General features: G+C 39.8%; 1 protein-coding gene across 1 annotated transcript; it reads left to right on the top strand.

The window, feature by feature from the left end:
* The first annotated feature begins 4,419 nt into the window (after positions 1 to 4,419).
* LOC124715300 (BLOC-1-related complex subunit 7) lies at positions 4,420 to 7,037 on the top strand. Its single transcript, XM_047243089.1, has 3 exons — positions 4,420 to 4,636; positions 4,708 to 4,770; positions 6,023 to 7,037. The coding sequence occupies exons 1-3, from the start codon at positions 4,499 to 4,501 to the stop codon at positions 6,137 to 6,139; spliced, it is 318 nt and encodes a 105-aa protein (XP_047099045.1). The 5' UTR covers positions 4,420 to 4,498; the 3' UTR covers positions 6,140 to 7,037.
* Positions 7,038 to 19,393: the final 12,356 nt, after the last annotated feature.

Below are 19,393 nucleotides of genomic sequence, written 5' to 3'. Positions count from 1 at the left end.
AAAGTCAGGGGATTTGGAAAGTCTTGAAATTGCCTAGAGATGGTGCGGTTAACACTAAAGGTTTCTTTAAGCAAATATTTCACCTGCCAAGTGACATCTGGTGTCTCTCCATCTTGCATGACAATAGTGGTGTGGAAACAGCTGTGTTCTTGCTTAGCTGGAAGCACATGTTGCACGAGGAGATACTGAAGTCACTGTACACCCAACAGGCCCACAATCTTTCGTCTTCTCAAAGAAAAATGGACTGAGAATGAAGGAGCTGAATTCAAGCCACAATGCAAAGTAAAATGTGCCTCGTCCACCCGAAGAATATTCGTGGACCATGTCATCCATTCCCACGTGAGCCAAAAAATGAAGGAAAAAGTCACAGAGTTGTAGCTTATGTTGGGGCTTCATTTGATTCACATTCTGAATCTTGTAGGGATACCAATCTAAAATGCGCTGCAGAATCCATAGAACTGTTGATCAACAGAGAGACAATTGCCATGGCACAGCTTGAGCACTGGCTGCAGAAATTAAGGTATGTGCTGCATGATCGACTATAGTTGCAGCAATTTCAACATCTTCCATGACAATGGGCCACTTCCCTCTTCCTGCTGCAACAACTAACTCACGTTTCTTCAAATTTCTTGAATTTTCTAAGCCTATTTATTGACATGGGGCCTCTTTACAGCTCTTTCTGTCAGTGAAATTCCCACAATGCAGCGCTGCTATTGCTGCCAGTGAGATTCTACAGCTATTGTGTTTCATACAGAGAACTTCAACCTTCTTAAGCCTTTAAACCAACAGTCACGTCGCAAAAGAAATAAATCAACACACGTAACCAATTGGCAAACAGTATACTCACGTCAAAACAGAAAACGTTTCATATTCTGACTGCTTACAGTGCCATATTTTCATCTGGTAGCGGAAAGTGGAGCTATTATTTTTCTTCCAAAAATGGTTCAAATGGCTCTGAGCACTATGGGACTTAACATCTGAAGTCATCAGTCCCCTAGACTTAGAACTACTTAAACCTAACTAACCTAAGGACATTACACACATCCATGCCTGAGGCAGGATTCGAACCTGCGGCCGTAGCGGTCGCGCGTTTCCAGATTGAAGCGCCTAGAACCGCACGGCTATTTTTCTCCCAGCATATACCAATTAACGAACATACCCACTATGTTTCAGCATACTGTGACATATACAGCCCGTACTGCAGCACTGAGAACATCATCAGTTTAATGATAACCACTTATTACTAGAATTTTTACTTTATGTGAAAAATGGCGAAAAATTGCGCCGTGGTTCAGGGATCACATTACACTCCCAAGTTACTGTAGTTTCAAGATCAGAATAAGAAGGCAAGGGCATACCAGGACCATTCTGGTGGCAGCACAATTCATTTTTATGGTGCCCTTTACTTGTACATGGGTGTCCACAGAAATTTTTCTGGGAGAAGACCAAGACTTTAAGTCTCGTTTTTAATGTAATTGAGTTAATCAGTTTTGAGACATGTCAAGCCGCAAAAACTAAATATTATGTTTGACACAAAGCACTTATTATATCCCTAAGTATTGATGGTTATCTGCTCAATATACGAATAAAAGCTCTGTACTCCAGATTCCCGGAGAGTGGGGCAGTGCCTCCCCTCGCAGACGTCTGTACTTGTACATCCATACCCTGCAAAACCAATCTGAAAATCAAGACAGAGAGTGCTTTCCGCTGCACCATGTAAGTATTTCTTCCCATTTCATTCACATAAAGAATGGGAGAAGAATGATTGCTTCAGTGCCTCTGTGCACTGTGTAATTAGTCTAATCTTATTTTTGCAGTCTTTACAAATCAATCTGTAGAGCATTGAAGAATATCTCTAGATCTGTCACTTAATATTGGTTTTCGAGAGCTTACAAGTAGGCTTTCGCTGGATAATTGTTGTTCCTCTGCAAGTGTCTGCCAGTTCAGGCCCTTAATTTCCCACAAACATGTGTGGCTCTTACACATTTCAATAAGTTCAGCAATGAACCCTCTAGAGCAGTAATGTGTATCTGCCATTTTAAAATTTACTGTGCGCACAAGGATGAGGAACATTAGGCTGATCAAACAGCTCGCTCAAACACATTTAGTGTACCAGATCTGCGGTGATCTGTTCACACACTTCGATTTGTCTATGCAGGTGTGCTTGGTGTCCACAGATTTGAGCGATTTTGCTCACAGGTCCAAATCAAACTTCCAGGTTTGTGCAAATCTCCTGTTCACAGGCAATGATTTGTCTGGGCAAATGGGATGTACACAGGTAGCTCGTTTTGTGTGGAGGGACCTTAAAATAACTTGGTGCTCCTAGGGTTAATTCGTCTGCTACAATCCCTACGTTTACACGCGACACATCTTCCAAAAGACGAAAACCGAATTTCGGAAACGGTTTTTCACTGTTGTGTTTACATGTTAAGGTCCGAAACGTCTTTGCTAGCCCAGTTAAATATGGCGCCTGGAAAATAGCTATTACAGTTTATGATTTAGTCAGCATAATGGCTATTTCTCTTCAATTAGACGAGGTGTAAATAGCTTCAGTTTAATATTTACATTTATCTTTCACTGTAGAAAAAGCTACATTGTCCATATTAGCCGAAAATTTTTAAAGACAAGACGAAACCCGACAGCTCAAGCACGTTTCAAAACCGGTTAGATTAACATGGGAGCGAAAATCGATTGCCGAACTGGAAAACTGGCAACCAGAAATGGATTTCCAGAATTGATTTTGAAGTGTTTACGTGACCACCCAGAAGTGGTGTTGGGAAATCGGTTTACGAAATCCGGTTATGGAAGCCCCATGTGAACGCGCTCAATGGCTACCGCTAGTCACATGATGGTAAAGTGTCAAGGACTCTCATAGCCAATCAGTGCCATGCGACTGATAATGTCATCTGTAAACAAACGAGTTGCAGACAAGAAGCCGTATTGCATGAGATTTCCAAGCGATCTGCGCCCGATCACCCTCACACACGTACGACGTACGAAGCGATCTATCGAACATGTGACGGATCGCAGCTACGCGTTGCGCGAATGTGGGGCTCCATCACAGCAGTATAATAGGGCCATAGCCTACTCTGTGGTTACAAAATAGGCTCTGGCCCCAAACCAGCATCACCTAGGTGGTGCTAACTATACTGGATAACGCAGTAGGATAATCTGTGCAGTGAGCATGGTGTACTGCACATGACGCCAACATCAAATGGGAAATGCCACGTGACTTTAATATACAAGAGAAGATTGAAACTTAAATGTTACGGTATTTGTTCTATTTTGACACATTTATTTATTGCCAATAGCAGTCGTAAATAATTGTTGCAAGCACAGGTGGAAATCACAATACGGTTCTTGAAAAGCATTTGACTCGGTAGACAGAAACATTCTCTAACAAAAGTAAGATCAAATGGGGTATAAAACAAAACTCGTGACTGGTTTAAGGACTTAGTGTTAGACAGGACGCAGAATGTTGAACTCAGAATCTTTAACGGAAGTGAAAGTAATTTCAGCTTTGCCCCAGGGAAATTTATTTTGTACACTAATGTCCTGGAAGGCAGTTTCATTAGTGGTCTCAGACATTTTACTGATAATGCAGTTATCTATCATGAGAAATATCTGATAAAAGCTACGCAAGTATCGTCATAGCTTGACAAACTGCTTCGAATGTACAGAAACGCAAAATTGTGCACTTACAAAACGCAGAATCGTAGCTAATACCCGACGACTACAATATCAGTGAGTTGCAGTTGGAATCAGTCAACTCATACAAATGAGTATAACATCATTTGTCTGTATATGAAATATAATGATTACATATATTCAAGTGCAGTGAAGAAAACAGCAAACTGTTGTTCATTGCTAGATTACTTTAAAAAATCTGCAAAGGAGATTGCCGACAAAACATCATGGGAGCAATCCTAGAGTATTCTTCACGTGCGTGGGATCCTCTAAATAGGACGAACAGGCTATACTGGACGTATAAAAAGAAGTACAGCACAAAGCATTGTTACGAAAATGCTGAAAAATCGGAACGGGAAACAGTTGAAAGTAGGCCTTACCTATCCTAAAAGCCGTAGTTAATTAAATATCAAAAATCAGTTTTAAGCAAATAATACTAGATTATAATACAACCACCCACGCCATCACTCCCGTGAGGAACACACAAAGACAAGATCAGACTAATTACAGGGCGTACACAGGCATTCATGTAGTTATATTTCCCGCGCTTCATTGGCGAATGGAACGGAAAGAAAACCTATGGTACGGTGGAAAACTTTTCTGCCTTACATTTCACAGTGGTTTGCGGGGTATGGATTTAAATTTAGATGCTTAGCTCTACAGTAACATGATAATCATACAGATTTATTCACTGGTCTATCTACTATCTGCTGTTGTGCATCGGGGACGACAGTCAGTTGTTGTCTCACAGTACACACAATAATCAGCTGTTTGAACTCCCGGTTGTGTGTCGTCACGTATAAATAAGACCATGGCATCTGCATCGAGCACTAGCGCGAGAAGCTTGTTTCTGGATTCCAAGATGCGTTTAGCGGAGAGAGTCGGTGTGAATGTGAGCAATATTGGTTCGGTGGCTAGACAAATCCAGAGGGGTTCGAAGTCAAATGAGGTGTGCTCTCTAACGGGGTAATATTTTGGTGTGCGACTGGTAAACGTTGTTAACTATTTACTGTGTTTCAGGTATTAATGCACGCGGCAAGAAATTTTGCGCTGCAAGAACATTCGATTGATAATTCTGAGGCGGTAAGAACAGCATCAGTAGAGCTTTCTATTAGATTAGTGTGGACGATGGGGCAGGGGGGGGGGGGGGGGGGGGTTGTTGGTGTTATATCTTGGATTAAACTGTTTCTACAAATATTTTGATTCATTGTCTTTATTATACAAAAGCAAGAAAACTCGGCTATTATACAACTTAGTTATTTGAACGCAGCTTCCGTGTTTTTTTTTTATTCAATTTGAATATTTTATAAAGATGGAAAACAAAAGTTTCGAGAAAAGTTCTTTCATTTATTAACTATAGGAACATACCATCAGAGATTAACTTTCAGATAAATAGGCAAGCAGTTCGCCAGAACCAACATAAAGATAGTACTGCTTATGTCACTTGCTCTCGTAGTGTAAAAAAAAAGTTTTACGCACCAAAAATTGAAGGTATTTTAAGTGTCAATTTTTGGTACAGTTTGTATAACAAAAGTACCAGTAAATATAAGTATGGCAAGCAAACATTATGCTGTCAGTGTATGTACACGCACTGTGACAATAAAATTGACAGACCCTTAGGAATCTCAATGTATAACAAAACCCCTCGTAATTCCTGATTCGGAAATACTTTTTCATATATTTTGCCTGCTATGGTGCACTGGTAAGGACAGTGGCAACAGATCTGGTAGAACTGGGGGCCTGATCATCATTGAGTCAGTTCAGACAATAAAACTGTCTACATTTGTCTGAAACATAGCAGAAATGTTTTCAAATGTGGATTAAAGATGTTTCTCCTAAACAACTCTTCATGTGTGATAGAGGAATTACTTAATAGAAAGTGTGTAGGTATTACCAGTAAATATTTTTTTGTGTGACATATGTTGTGTATTTATTCAGTTGACATGTTCCCTATCATAACGTTAGTTATGATTATCGTTTATGAACATACGAGATGTAGCTTTCCTCTGGCTTCACTAGAACACACAAATGCCGGGATAGTGAGGGATGCTGCTGGTCACCTTCCGCAATTACAGATTGTCATCCATATCTAATAGCAGACAGGCTATAAATACCTAATATTTCTTTTTTCCTGCATTTTGTTAATAGCTGCTTAAAAGACAAGTTTTGTTTCTTGACATTATAGTCCTGTTAAACAGAAATGAATTTTCCTGCTTTTACTAAACTTCCCAGCCTCTTAGTGATTACTTAGCAGATAACAGAGAGAACCCCGTTTAGCCACAGCAACACAATATTGTCATTTGCATTGATGGTAATGGCATTAATTTACTTACAGAATCTGCGAAAACTGCAGCTGATAGCAGCACATCTTGGGTACCAGCAAGAGTCATTAATGAAGAGTGCTATGCTGGTGGAAGAGGTCAAAGAACAAGTAAGAGCTATGCAGCGATGACATACAGTTTCCAATTGAAGGCTGTGGCACAGTTACTTCAAGTTAAAAAGTTGTATTGATGACGAAAATTACAAACTATTTCTCTGATGCAGAACTGTTGTGACTTTAGTTCACAACTATTCTCTGCAAGGAAAATCCAAACAAACAGTTTAGTTGTGTTTGCACATCTACCTGTTTTAAAATGTCTTTGATTCTCTGTAGGACTAGGTTTTGATATGTGACCCAGTGCACAACATTTTGAAGTTTACTGTTATATTGGGATGACACACAAATGCCCTATGTAGTTTCTTAGCCTCTGAAAGAAGTGACAAGTAATTTGAAAATGTAGTTCATGTGAGAGTGTAACTTAAAGTTTGTGGATTAATGTTAAGATACTTAAGCATATAATCATCTAATACATGTATGGCAATTCATCGTAGGTTGTATAGTTTTTTGTATTCAGCATCAGTGTGTTTGTAACTTTTAATTATCAATGTAGTTAGGTTTATTGAAACCTTGTGGCTACTGCTCATTAGAACTATATTGTGTGCACATTGTACTCAGATATGTAATGTAAGTAAATATTCACATACTTTATTTGAAATTTTATTAATAGGCATAATCACAAATATTGAAGTAATTAAATTTGTTCATGCATTCAGTAAATGTAAATTGCTGCTGAGGAAACTAGGTGCATTGAAAAAGTTTGTAAATAGCTTGAGAATCTCAACTGGCATAGCCTATAAATTGTATAAACTATATAATAATGGAAAGAACTTGGATTCCTTTTTTAATAGCAATTAGCTTTAGAATGAATCTGTGACATTATAAATGAGAAAGATAAACACCAAATATTCCTAAATGAACAAAGTATTGTTATTAAACTTGGTGGCCAATAAAGTCAATGTTCCATCATTTTTGCCATAGCTGTTATTGTCCCCTAACATTATCTTTTTCCTTATTGAACATGATTCCCAATTGACACTTTATTTTTCTAGTGTTTTAATGTACATATTGGATTTTTCGCTTTTTAATAACAGATTGAATTACTGATGATCATTGAATTTCAGTGCTTCATTGTATCTGGTAATCTGAATTAAGTAGAGTTCTTTCTTCTTTTCTCGAGTTATCCACTTTGCCAGATTTAGGGGGGAAAAGGACTTGGTACTGTAAGATTAAATTGAAGAGTTAGTTTTCCTATCTGCACTGTGAGCTTTGTAAATGTCCCCAGTTTGAAAATTTGTGCCCACGTTTATTAGAACATCATGGAAAAATTTGAAGTAAATTGGTCAAGAACATTTTGAGAACTTTGGTAACAATGTTAGTGACTTGGTTTTATGTAGTAGTGTAGATTACTTGACTTATCCCATACCCACAGGGATCAACACACATTTTGTTCTCTTCTTCTGTGATGTGTTCTACAGCCTGAGGATCTCCTTCCTATGGATCTATGAAACAAGAAGTGAAACTATTGTAATCTAATCTTGTTGGAAAATCAGCTTTATGATAAAACCAGCAAAAATGGACGACTACTAAGTTATAAACTGCACTTGGCTTGAAAATAAAGCCAATTTTGCCCCCACGTAAGCAGATTCCTGTAGGGCCTTGGCTTTCTAGGAGTACAATAAATAAAATGAGCTGTGTGCACATTATCATATGTCGTAATCATCTTAGAAACTGTTAAACCAGACAAAAATAAAGACAGTTAGTGTTTTCTCTGTTAGTAATGTTTCTTAGTGGCTTTGTTTCCAATTTTTGAATATATATTGGTGGCACTTACATTCTGCCCTAATGGATTAAACAATAGAAACATGAATACAGAAAAGGGTGGGATGCCATGTTTCCTTGGTTCATACATAACACTTGCCAAATAACTTGTGGCTCACTTTTGCTTTTGTACCATGACAATACACGTACAGATATTAAAGATGGTGAGAAACACCAATAAGAAAATAGGTCATTCACTTAAACCTATGCGATGTTCATGAAAATCATAACTAAAAATCTGTTTCGCGGGGTGTGCAACTTAAACTGAGGTTCTACACTGTGCACACTTTATGCATTGTCTTTTGCATATACAAGAAAATCTGCTGCTTGCAGAAAGATTTTAGTTCTTTAAGACATTTTTCATAGTACGTAGCATTGAGTTCTTGTGTCACACTCAAATCATATGTGGTGCAAATTGGCTTGTACCCTTTACCCAGAGTCAGTTTCACAGTTATTTGACATCCCAAGAGGATTGATGTTTTGTTACAAAATTTTATACGGATCTTTACAACATAAAATTCATAAAAGGATAAATCTTTTGGACGGGCTGCTCATATTTTTTATGTAACTAGAACCATATTAATGTACAGCACATTTCCTTACATGTTAATCATATAATCTTTAGGAATAATCATTAAGTAATCATAGTCATATACATAACACATAGAGAGACAATATAAATAATGAAAATTCTTTAGACAGTCAACATTAGTGACACATTCGTTCACACTTTGATACGTAGAGTGCATTTACACTCTCATTTCTGAAATAATTCTTTACATGTTCATTAAAAATTTTTGAAGCATTAAATTACAAGACAAATTATATGCCGCTTTCTGCTCTTTCATTTTAAAAGAGATAGCTTGGGATGGATTTTTAACAGAATTGTCTTGCCTACAGAAATGTCCGCTTGCAGCCTCACTACTTGTCATATGCATTTGTTCTTAATGTAGCAATAGTATTTAGTGACACAAGTGCTTGGCAAGATTTCTCCTCCCCCATGATGTCGTTCCTAGGTGCATGAGGAAGTGGATCCACCTCCTCGTTTCTCTCCTCCTTTCCTAGCATTATCTCATTAGGTGTATGTCTTGTGGAGATGCACGGCAAGTTGTTGACAATCTGCTAAAAAGGCATAACGAATTTTACCCTTATGGCTTGATGGTTAAGTGTGTACGTTCAAGTAAACCGTTCGAACTCTCAGAGTATCTTTTCGATCAGATTTATTTCCAGATGAAAATGTGAGATTAGAATCTGTTTTATGTAATGATCTTCCAAGAGGGTTTGCCAAGTTTTTTTAATAAAATTTGAAGCATTGTCAGATAGTATTACATTTAGTTTTCCAGACTGAGGCAAAAAATCATCTTTCAATGTTTTCACTTGTAGGTGCTGCACCTATGGATTTTGTGACAAGTGGTCTGACATGTTTCAATGGTAAATCGTGGAACATGTTTCGAAAGTAAATCATGGACTGCCACAAGGTATTTAACACCTTCTCTAGCTTGTGGTAATGGACTGGCAATGTCAGTGGATGATGTTTCTCCTGGTTCAGTGGGGAGGCTTAGGTGCAATGGTACTTTGCTAGACAGGCTTATATGAGTCACCTTCTGATGTAAGAGACAAGTGGATAATAGATTACGCTTGTGCCTGTTAAGGTTAGGGTGATAATGGTAAAGTGCGATCTTTCGTTTGCACGTCTCCATCCAAAAATGCCCCACACAATATGCATGTGCCAGGTCAGGTGGTCTTGTTAGACATTTGGGATGCATACACACCACTGTTTGGACTCTATTTTATTCCGATGGAACAGTACATTATTGTTCAACTTGTAAAATTTTGCAAGTCTGTCAGTATGATCTGCATCCTGCAAAGCTTGCATATTTCTGCACACTTCAAGGCAATAACGACAATGTATAGGGCCCTTCATCAACAATAATTTATGATCAGTCAACTGCTCAACTAGTTTCATGAACATAGGTAACATTTGGTGCAACTTGGAAATTGCATCTGCAACAGTAATTTCACTGCCCTTGCTATGCACAATTTCAAAACCATATTCCTGTAAAAATGAACACCGTCTAACTAATCATGAATAGAGCAGTTAACAAGTTAGGAGAAAACTGAGTTCTTCGTGACCACTGAAAACGTTGATATGTTGACCATAAATGTAGTAGTTAAATTTCTTGATCAACCAGACTACAGTGAGAGCTTCAAACTCTCTCACAGAGTATGATCTTTCACATTCATCTACATCTACATCTATACTCCGCAAGCCACCCAACGGTGTGTGGCGGAGGGCACTTTATGTGCCACTGCCATTACCTCCATTTTCTATTCCAGTCGCGTATGGTTCGTGGGAAGAACGACTGTCTGAAAGCCTCTGTGCGCGCTCGAATCTCTCTAATTTTACATTCGTGATCTCCTCGGGAGGTATAAGTAGGGGGAAGCAATATATTCGATACCTCATCGAGAAATGCACCCTCTTGAAGCCTGGTGAGCAAGCTACACCGCGATGCAGAGCGCCTCTCTTGCAGAGTCTGCCACTTGAATTTGCTAAACATCTCCATAACGCTATCACGCTTACCGAATAACCCTGTGATGAAACGCGCCGCTTTTCTTTGGATCTTCTCTATCTCCTCCATCAAACCGATCTGGTACGGATCCCACACTGATGAGCAATACTCAAGTATGGGTCGAACGAGTGTTTTGTAAGCCACCTCCTTTGTTGATGGACTACATTTTCTAAGGACTCTCCCAATGAATCTCAACCTGGTACCCGCCTTACCAACAATTAATTTTATATGATCATTCCACTTCAAATCGTTCCGCACGCATACTCCCAGATATTTTACAGAAGTAACTGCTACCAGTGTTTGTTCCGCTATCATATAATCATACAATAAAGGATCCTTCTTTCTATGTATTCGCAACACGTTACATTTGTCTATGCTAAGGGTCAGTTGTCACTCCCTGCACCAAGTGCCTATCCACTGCAGATTTTCCTGCATTTCGCTACAATTCTCTAATGCTGCAACTTCTCTGTATACTACAGCATCATCCGCGAAAAGCTGCATGGAACTTCCGACACTATCTACTAGGTCATTTATATATATTGTGAAAAGCAATGGTCCCATAACACTCTCCTGTGGCACGCCAGAGGTTACTTTAACGTCTGTAGACATCTCTCCATTGAGAACAACATGCTGTGTTCTGTTTGCTAAAAACTCTTCAATCCAGTCACACAGCTGGTCTGATATTCCGTAGGCTCTTACTTTGTTTATAAGACGACAGTGCGGAACTGTATCGAATGCCTTCCAGAAGTCGAGGAAAAGAGCATCTACCTGGTAGCCTGTATCTAATATTTTCTGGGTGTCATGAACAAATAAAGCAAGTTGGGTCTCACACGATCGCTGTTTCCGGAATCCGTGTTGATTCCTACAGAGTAGATTCTGGATTTCCAAAAACGACATGATACTCAAGCAAAAAACATGTTCTAAAATTCTACAACAGATCGACGTCAGAGATATAGGTCTACAGTTTTGCGCATCTGCTCGACGACCCTTCTTGAAGACTGGGACTACCTGTGCTCTTTTCCAATCATTTGGAACCTTCCGTTCCTCTAGAGACTTGCGGTACATGGCTGTTAGAAGGGGGGAAAGTTCATTCGCGTACTCTGTGTAGAATCGAATAGGTATCCCATCAGGTCCAGTTGACTTTCCACTGTTGAGTGATTCCAGTTGCTTTTCTATTCCTTGGACACTTATTTTGATGTCAACCATTTTTTCGTTTGTGCGAGGATTTAGAGAAGGAACTGCAGTGCGGTCTTCCTCTGTGAAACAGCTTTGGAAAAAGGTGTTTAGTATTTCAGCTTTACGGGTGTCATCCTCTGTTTCAATGCCATCATCATCCCGGAGTGTCTGGATATGCTGTTTCGAGCCACTTACTGATTTAACGTAAGACCAGAACTTCCTACGATTTTCTGTCAAGTCGGTACGTAGAATTTTACTTTCGAATCCACTGAACGCTTCACGCATAGCCCTCCTTACGCTAACTTTGACATTGCTTAGCTTCTGTTTGTCTGAGAGGTTTTGGCTGTGTTTAAACTTGGAGTGAAGCTCTCTTTGCTTTCGCAGTAGTTTCCTAACTTTGTTGTTGAACCACGGTGGGTTTTTCCCGTCCCTCACAGTTTTACTCGGCACGTACCTGTCTAAAACGCATTTTACGAATTCCTTGAACTTTTTCCATAAACACTCAACATTGTCAGTGTCGGAACAGAAATTTTCGTTTTGATCTGTTAGGTAGTCTGAAATCTGCCTCCTATTACTCTTGCTAAACAGATAAACCTTCCTCCCTTTTTTTATATTCCTATTTACTTCCATATTCAGGGATGCTGCAATGGCCTTATGATCACTGATTCCCTGTTCTGCACTTATAGAGTTGAAAAGTTCGGGTCTGTTTGTTATCAGTAGGTCCAAGATGTTATCTCCACGAGTCGGTTCTCTGTTTAATTGCTCGAGGTAATTTTCGGATAGTGCACTCAGTATAATGTCACTCGATGCTCTGTCCCTACCACCCATCCTAAACATTTGAGTGTCCCAGTCTATATCTGGTAAATTGAAATCTCCACCTAAGACTGTAACATGCTGAGAAAATTTATGTGAAATGTATTCCAAATTTTCTCTCAGTTGTTCTGCCACTAATGCTGCTGAGTCAGGGGGTCGGTAAAAGGAGCCAATTATTAACCTAGCTCAGTTGTTGTGTGTAACCTCCACCCATAATAATTCAGAGGAACTATCCACTTCACTCATCCGGAGCTCTGCTGGTAAAACTGATGACATAGATTTTGGTCTTGCTGTCCTTCACTGTTGTGTGAACTGTGCAAGCACCAAGCCCAGAGCAGGAGGCACCTGATGCAAAACAAAAAACTTTCTCCATATCTGAGTGGTGTAATATATCTGACACACTATAGCTTGTTTAATTTTATTAAATGGCCGCATAGAGAAGAGAAACACTGGGACGCCACATCCAAGGCATCACCATCCGATTCACGATTTCGTTCTCAATAATTAAACGGGCCACCTTATGATGCGCGTCTTCAGTCAACTGGGCGAAACAGTGATATAAGATACTCACCGCCAGGCGTAATCAGATGCCGCCGCTCATGCAGCTAGGCTTTGCAAACAACACAGCTGCCACTCTCCCAGCCAGAACAATCCAGTAAGGAAACCATTGTACAAATATTTCAATAAAAGTTATATTATGTAAAAATGCTGTTTCATTCTACCTCATACCCGAGCCAAGGAAGAACCCACCCTGCCCACATGTTGTTAAGAGAGAAAAAGTAATTTATTTAGTGTTTTTCACCCCGACATAATGCTTTAGAATCAAATGCCCTTTGCAGTAATGCTCATCCTGACAATTGACTAGCATCAAAAGAGGTTATCCAGTTACACAGTTATGATTATTTTTATTTTGTCTTGTGATACCCACAGCATATTGCATTCATAAATAGTTTTCTTGGTGTCTTTAATGAAACATTTCCACCCAGACTCTGCAGCAATAAAACAAAAAATAAAGTAAAGTGGATTACCCACGGCATAACAATTTCCAGTGTAAGGTAAAGGCAACTGCACAGAGAACTAAAATATAATGAAGATATTGATTTCATTAATTATGTTAGACTCTATAAAACCTTATTTAAGAGAGTTGTCAGGGCAACAAAACAACTGGAAAATAACAGGCTAATTTTAAATCATAAAAATAAGACAAACTCTGTGTGGTCAATCATTAAATCTGAGTTAGGTGTTAAAGTCTGTAACCCAGAAATTTCAAAACTTGACATTGAAATACTATTGTAAATCCAACTCAAATACTGGAGTACTTTAATGAATTCTTTATAACTGTAGAGAAGTATGATTTAGATGTAACAGATTATCACAACAAAGTAAATCACTTTGGCCTGCGTGAAAAATCTGAAAACTTTACAAAATTCTTAAAAAATTTATGTGGAGGATGTAGAAGATGCTATTCTAACATTAAGAAACAAAAAAATCTGTAGGTTGGGATGGAATAACCTCCAAAGTTATTAAAGTGGTACACAATAGAATTGCAAACCCATTACCTCAAATAATAAATCAATGTTTCGAAGAGGGCTGTTTCCCAGAGGTACTAAAATATGCTGAAGTCAAACCACTCTTCAAGAAAGGATCAAGAGAGATCATAGGAAATTATCATCCTATCTCGATTCTCCCAATCCTGTCTAAAATATTTGAAAAACTTGCTGTTACACAAATCCAAAATTCCATCGCAAAAATATTCTGCTGTTCTAAACAATAAATTTGGTTTCCAGCAGGGGAAAAACACCATAGATGCAGTAAACAGTTTCATTGCGAAAATAAGTACATCATTAGACAAGAAAAATAAGGTGGCAGGAATTTTCTGTGACCTCACAAAGGCGTTTGATTCTGCATTGCTTGTTTACAAACTTGAAAAGTATGGCATTAGCAGCAGTGCCCTACAATGGCTTAAATCTGACTTATCCAACATTTCTTTAAATGGCACATATTATTTTTGTGACTGTCCTATTTCTCTTTTATGTTAATGACTTACCATTAAATATCAGCTCACCATCAGTACTGTTCGCAGATGATACTTCTGTCTTAGTTGAAGACCAGGATTCAGTAAAAATTCCCAAATCTGTGATCAGTACCCTCAGTACCTTAGAAACTTGGTTTCAGCTAAATGGGTTGAATCTAAACATATCTAAGACTCACGTGATGCAGTTCAAAACCAAACAGTCAAAATGTGAGCAAATTAAGATTGCACCCAACAACCAAGGTATAGAAGAAGTTGTCTCAGCCAAATTCTTAGGTTTAAATGTAGATAAAAATTTGAGCTGGCAGGCACACACTGAATACGAGGCAGACAAACTGAGCAGCTTTGCATTTGCAATGCAAATATTATTGACTGCAACTGACATGGGCACACAAAAAGTAGCATAACAAGCTACTTTGAATCCATTATTAGCAATGGTATTGTTTTTTTGGGTTAACTTGACAAACATAGTGCAGATGCTAAAAATGCAGAAAAAAGTTGTTCTAAATATGTGCACTGTAAATCACAAAGAACCATGTTGATCATTATTTAGAAAACTTAAAATATTAACTCTGCCATTCTTATACATATATGAGATTATTAAATTTTTATACACCAGACATGAATTATTTGAGGGAAACCATTTTGTCCATTCACAGATACTAGAAACAAAGAAAATTTTATACTCCCCACCCACCACCTCAGATTGTATGCCCAAGGACCTCAACAAATGGGAATGAAAATTTGTAATAAATTAAAAGGGAACAGTTTGATGCAGATGAATTTAGGTTCACTTAAAAGAAAGCTATATGAGTTACTCACACTGAAGTTTTATTACTCACTGGATGAATTCATGTGGGACAAATTGGAAATTTGAGCTGGATACAATGTGTTACACATTTCAAGACATATCCTTATAGTGGTATTATTTATTATAGTGCTATTATTTATTAATGTAAAAATCATTGCAACTGTTTTATAAATTTTTGACATGTCTCCTGTGCGCAAACCAAATGGATTGCAAATGTACAACAATAGGCTAGTTATAGAAAAGTTTAATCTTTGCTAAAGCCAGGTGATGTTTGTGACTGGACTGGGATAGGTGCTGGTGGGAGGATGTATGGGACAGGTCTTATATCAATATCTATTACAGGGGTATGAGGTAAGGGGTTGGTAGCATGGGTTGTGTAGGGATGGACGAGTATATTCTGTAGGTTCAATGGACGGCAGAATACCACTGTGGGAGGGGTGGGAAGGATAGTGGGCCGACATTTATCATTCCAGGGCAAGACGAGAGGTAGTCGAAACCCTGGCTGAGAATGTAATCAGTAGCTCCAGTCCTGGGTGGTACTGAGTTATGAGGGGAATGCTCCTCTGTAGCCAGACAGTGGGACTTTGAGAGGTGGTGGGAGACTGGAAAGATAGGGCATGGGAGATTTGATTTTGCACAAAGTTGGGAGGATAATTATGGTCTTTTGAAGGCTTCAGTAAGACCCTCGTTATATTTTGAGAGGGCAGCTCATCACTGCAGATGTGACAACCACAGATGGATTTGTTTGTAGGTAATGCCTTCAAAGGAGAAGTAATTGTGTGTGAGGATATAGTTAGTCATTGTGACTAGGAAGGAGGTTGTTGGTTTGGAATCTGTCAGGCATTGGGAAAGGTAGTGTTCAATAGCAGTAAGGCGTAGGTATTAGGGATATTAGTGTAAAAGATCAATAGTGATGATCAGGGCACCTTGTGGTAAAGGGACAGGAACTGTGGAGAGTTTGTGGAGGAAATGGTTGGCATCTTTTATATAGAAGGGTGGGTTCTGGGTAATAGGTTGAAGGTGTTGGTCTACGAGAGCAGAGATTCTCTCAGTGGGAGCACAGTAACCGGTCACAATGAGGCATCCTGGATGGTTGGGTTAATGGACTATAGGAAGCATGTCGAAGGCAGGAGTGCAGGGAATGGTAGGAGTGAGCAGAGAGATGGACGTCGGGGAGAGATTCTGGGATAGGACCAAGGATTTGAGGAGTGACTGGAATGATGGTGAGGCAAGGTTCGAGGTTAAGAAATTCTGGACAAAAGGGGGTGATTTGGGGGCATTGGGGGTGGATCTTCGTTGGATGGAAGAGTGAACTGAGTTAGGCAGGGTTCAACATTGTCTTTGGTTGAGTCTGATTGGTAGGGTTGATGGCAAAAAAGAGTTTCCACTGTAGGGGTCGGGAGAAGGAAAGAAGGTCTTTAACAAGTCCTGCGTGATTGAATTTGGGAGTGGAGCAAATGGTGGGGCCTTTAGAAAGGACAGATATTTCTGTGGGGGGAATTCTTTGTGATGGTGGAAGGAAGTTTTGGAGGGTGGGGTAAGTGTAGTAGGTCAGTGAGACAGGGTCTGTCAGCTGTGAGGGGACATGGAGGAGGTTTGGAGGTTGTTATATAGGTGGTGGACAGTGGTCCTCCAAGGCAGGAGTAAGAAGTGAGCAGAGTGGGTGGAGAGCTTTTTGAGTGGGGGGTACTGCAAGGAGGATTGGGCTTGATTGATATGGTTTTGCAGGACTATGTTGTTGAGGGCTAAGGGTTGGCGAAATCTGAACAGGTGGAGGTCATGGTGGAAGGAGGGGTGGCAGTCGGAGATGGGTAATGTGATGGTAAGGCCATTTGGGGGGATTCCATGAGCCAAGCAACAATGCAGAAACAGTATGTGGGACTGGGTTCTGGCTAGGGATAAGTAAGGAAACTTTTCTATGTTGATGTAAATGGAAGGAGCAAGGATCCATGGCAGTGGAAAAAATGTAGAAAATTACGTAAATAATGTAGAATTACATCCACAAAAATTTGCAAAAATATACCCAAATACGTGCGAAAAATCATGAGAAGAATGAAATGGATGTAAAAGGGGGACTGCAGTGACAAGCGGTCACTCTCAAAATATACCAAGGGTCTCACTGAAGCCTTCACAGACTGTTATTATCCTACCAATCTGGTACAAAAGCAAATCTCCCACGCTTTATCTTTCCAGTCTCCCACCACCTCCCAAAGTCCCACTGTCTGGCTACAGAGGAGCATTCCCCAGCAACTGAATGACATTCTCTGTCTGGGTTTTGACTACTGCTCATCATGCCCTGAAATGAGAAATGTCCTGCCCACTATCCTTCCCACCTCTTCCACAGTGATATTCCGCCATCCACTGAACCTACACAATATACTCATCCATCCCTACACAACCCCTGCACCCAACCCCTTACCTAATGCATCATACCCCTGTAATAGACCCAGATGTAAGACCTGTCCTGTACACCCTCCCACCACCACTACCCCAGTCCGGTCACAAACATCACCTCTCCCATAAATGGCAGGGCTACCTGTGAAACCAGTCATGTGATCCACAAGCTAAACAGCAACCACTGTGCTGCATTCTGTCTGGGCATGAGAACCAACATGATGTCTGTCCCCATGGATGGCCAAGAAACAAGTGGACCATCCAGTTGGTGAGCATGCTGCCAAACATGACATCCTTCATTTCAATGATTGCTTCATAGCCTGTGCCATATGGATCCTTCCCACCAACACCAGCTTTTCTGAATTGCAAAGGTGGGGACTTTCCCTGTAATATATCTTATGTTCTTGTAACCCTCCTGGCTTCAACCTTCATTAGTCATTGTCCTCACCCATCCAGCCTCCCTGTTCCCATTCCAGCACTACACAGCCCTCATTCTACCATTGCACCCGGTCTTTTTACTTCATTTCTGCCTCCCCACCTCTCCCCTGCCCTCTCTCTAACCTCCTGACTGCACATAGCTGCCCTATCTTCTCTCCACCAAGTCCCTGTGCACTCCCCCAGCAGCACTGCATTGTCCGCCACCCATACCCTACTATCCCTCCCCCTCCCCACCCCAATCTCCTCCTTACCCCCCCCATCCAGTCACCACTCCCATCTTTCACTTGTGCTGCTGCTCACAGTGTGGCTACAATGGCCAGAGACAGTTTTTTTTTTTTTTGTGTGTGTGTGTGTGTGTGTGTGTGTGTGTGTGTGTGTGTGTGTGTGTGTGTGTGTCCACTAATTGTGGTTATTAAGCTAGATGGATCTATGAGACTTGTGTTGGATGCTAGGGCTTTGAATAAAGTAGCTATACCAGAGAGTGATGGGCCTGAAAACATCAATGAACTGGTACACACATTAAAGGGGTTAATTCTTGACTTCAGGGGATGCAATGTGTGGCTATTGGAATTTGCCACTAGAAAAGCAATCCGGAAAGTATACAGCATCCTTATTTGAAGGTAAGTATTATCAATATAAGGTTGTACCATTTGGACTAAATATAAGGGTTTGTGCTTTTGTGAGAGCTTTGTCAAATGTTTTAGGCAACAAACTACTGAGAAAAACAACTGTTTATGTTGACGATGTTTTGATTTTGACTGTATCCTGGAAGGAACATTGTGTATTAATGGACAAGGTTTTGGATGCAGTTAGGAAAAAGGGGTTGAAATCAAAGGTGGGTAAGACTGAATTTGTAAAAAGGGAATTTTTGGGGCATATCAGTAGTGGGGAAGGAATTCATCAAAACCCGGAGAAAACTAAGGCTATAAGGGAATTTAATGCTCCCACCAACAGAAAAGAATTAAAGGGTCTGTATGGTCTATTTGGATTTTATCACCGTTTTGTACCAGGAAATTTGTTTAATATTTCATGTTTGAGAAATCTGTTGAAGAAAGTTGTACCTTTTAGGTGGATTGTGTGTCAAACAGCATTCGAGAAACTGAGAGAAGGTTAACGTAACAGTGAAATATTTCACCATCCAGATTTCATTACACCTTTTCGTTTAGTGACAGTCACATGTGCTGTAGAATTGTTTCAAGTTGATAAGGAAGGAGAATAAGAGGTTCACAAAGTATAATAGATCTTTACAGCAATCAGAAAGGAATTATAGTATT

The sequence above is a fragment of the Schistocerca piceifrons genome, chromosome 1 (genome assembly GCF_021461385.2).
Source record: "Schistocerca piceifrons isolate TAMUIC-IGC-003096 chromosome 1, iqSchPice1.1, whole genome shotgun sequence".
NCBI lineage: Eukaryota > Metazoa > Arthropoda > Insecta > Orthoptera > Acrididae > Schistocerca > Schistocerca piceifrons.
This window is presented reverse-complemented; position numbering and strand designations above follow the sequence as displayed.

Coding starts and splice junctions, on each gene's coding strand:
- LOC124715300 (XM_047243089.1), top strand. CDS start 4,499: ATGGCATCTGCATCGAGCACTAGCGCGAGAAGCTTGTTTCTGGATTCC. Junction 4,637..4,707: donor GGGGTTCGAAGTCAAATGAG/GTGTGCTCTCTA, acceptor ACTGTGTTTCAG/GTATTAATGCACGCGGCAAG. Junction 4,771..6,022: donor CGATTGATAATTCTGAGGCG/GTAAGAACAGCA, acceptor ATTTACTTACAG/AATCTGCGAAAACTGCAGCT.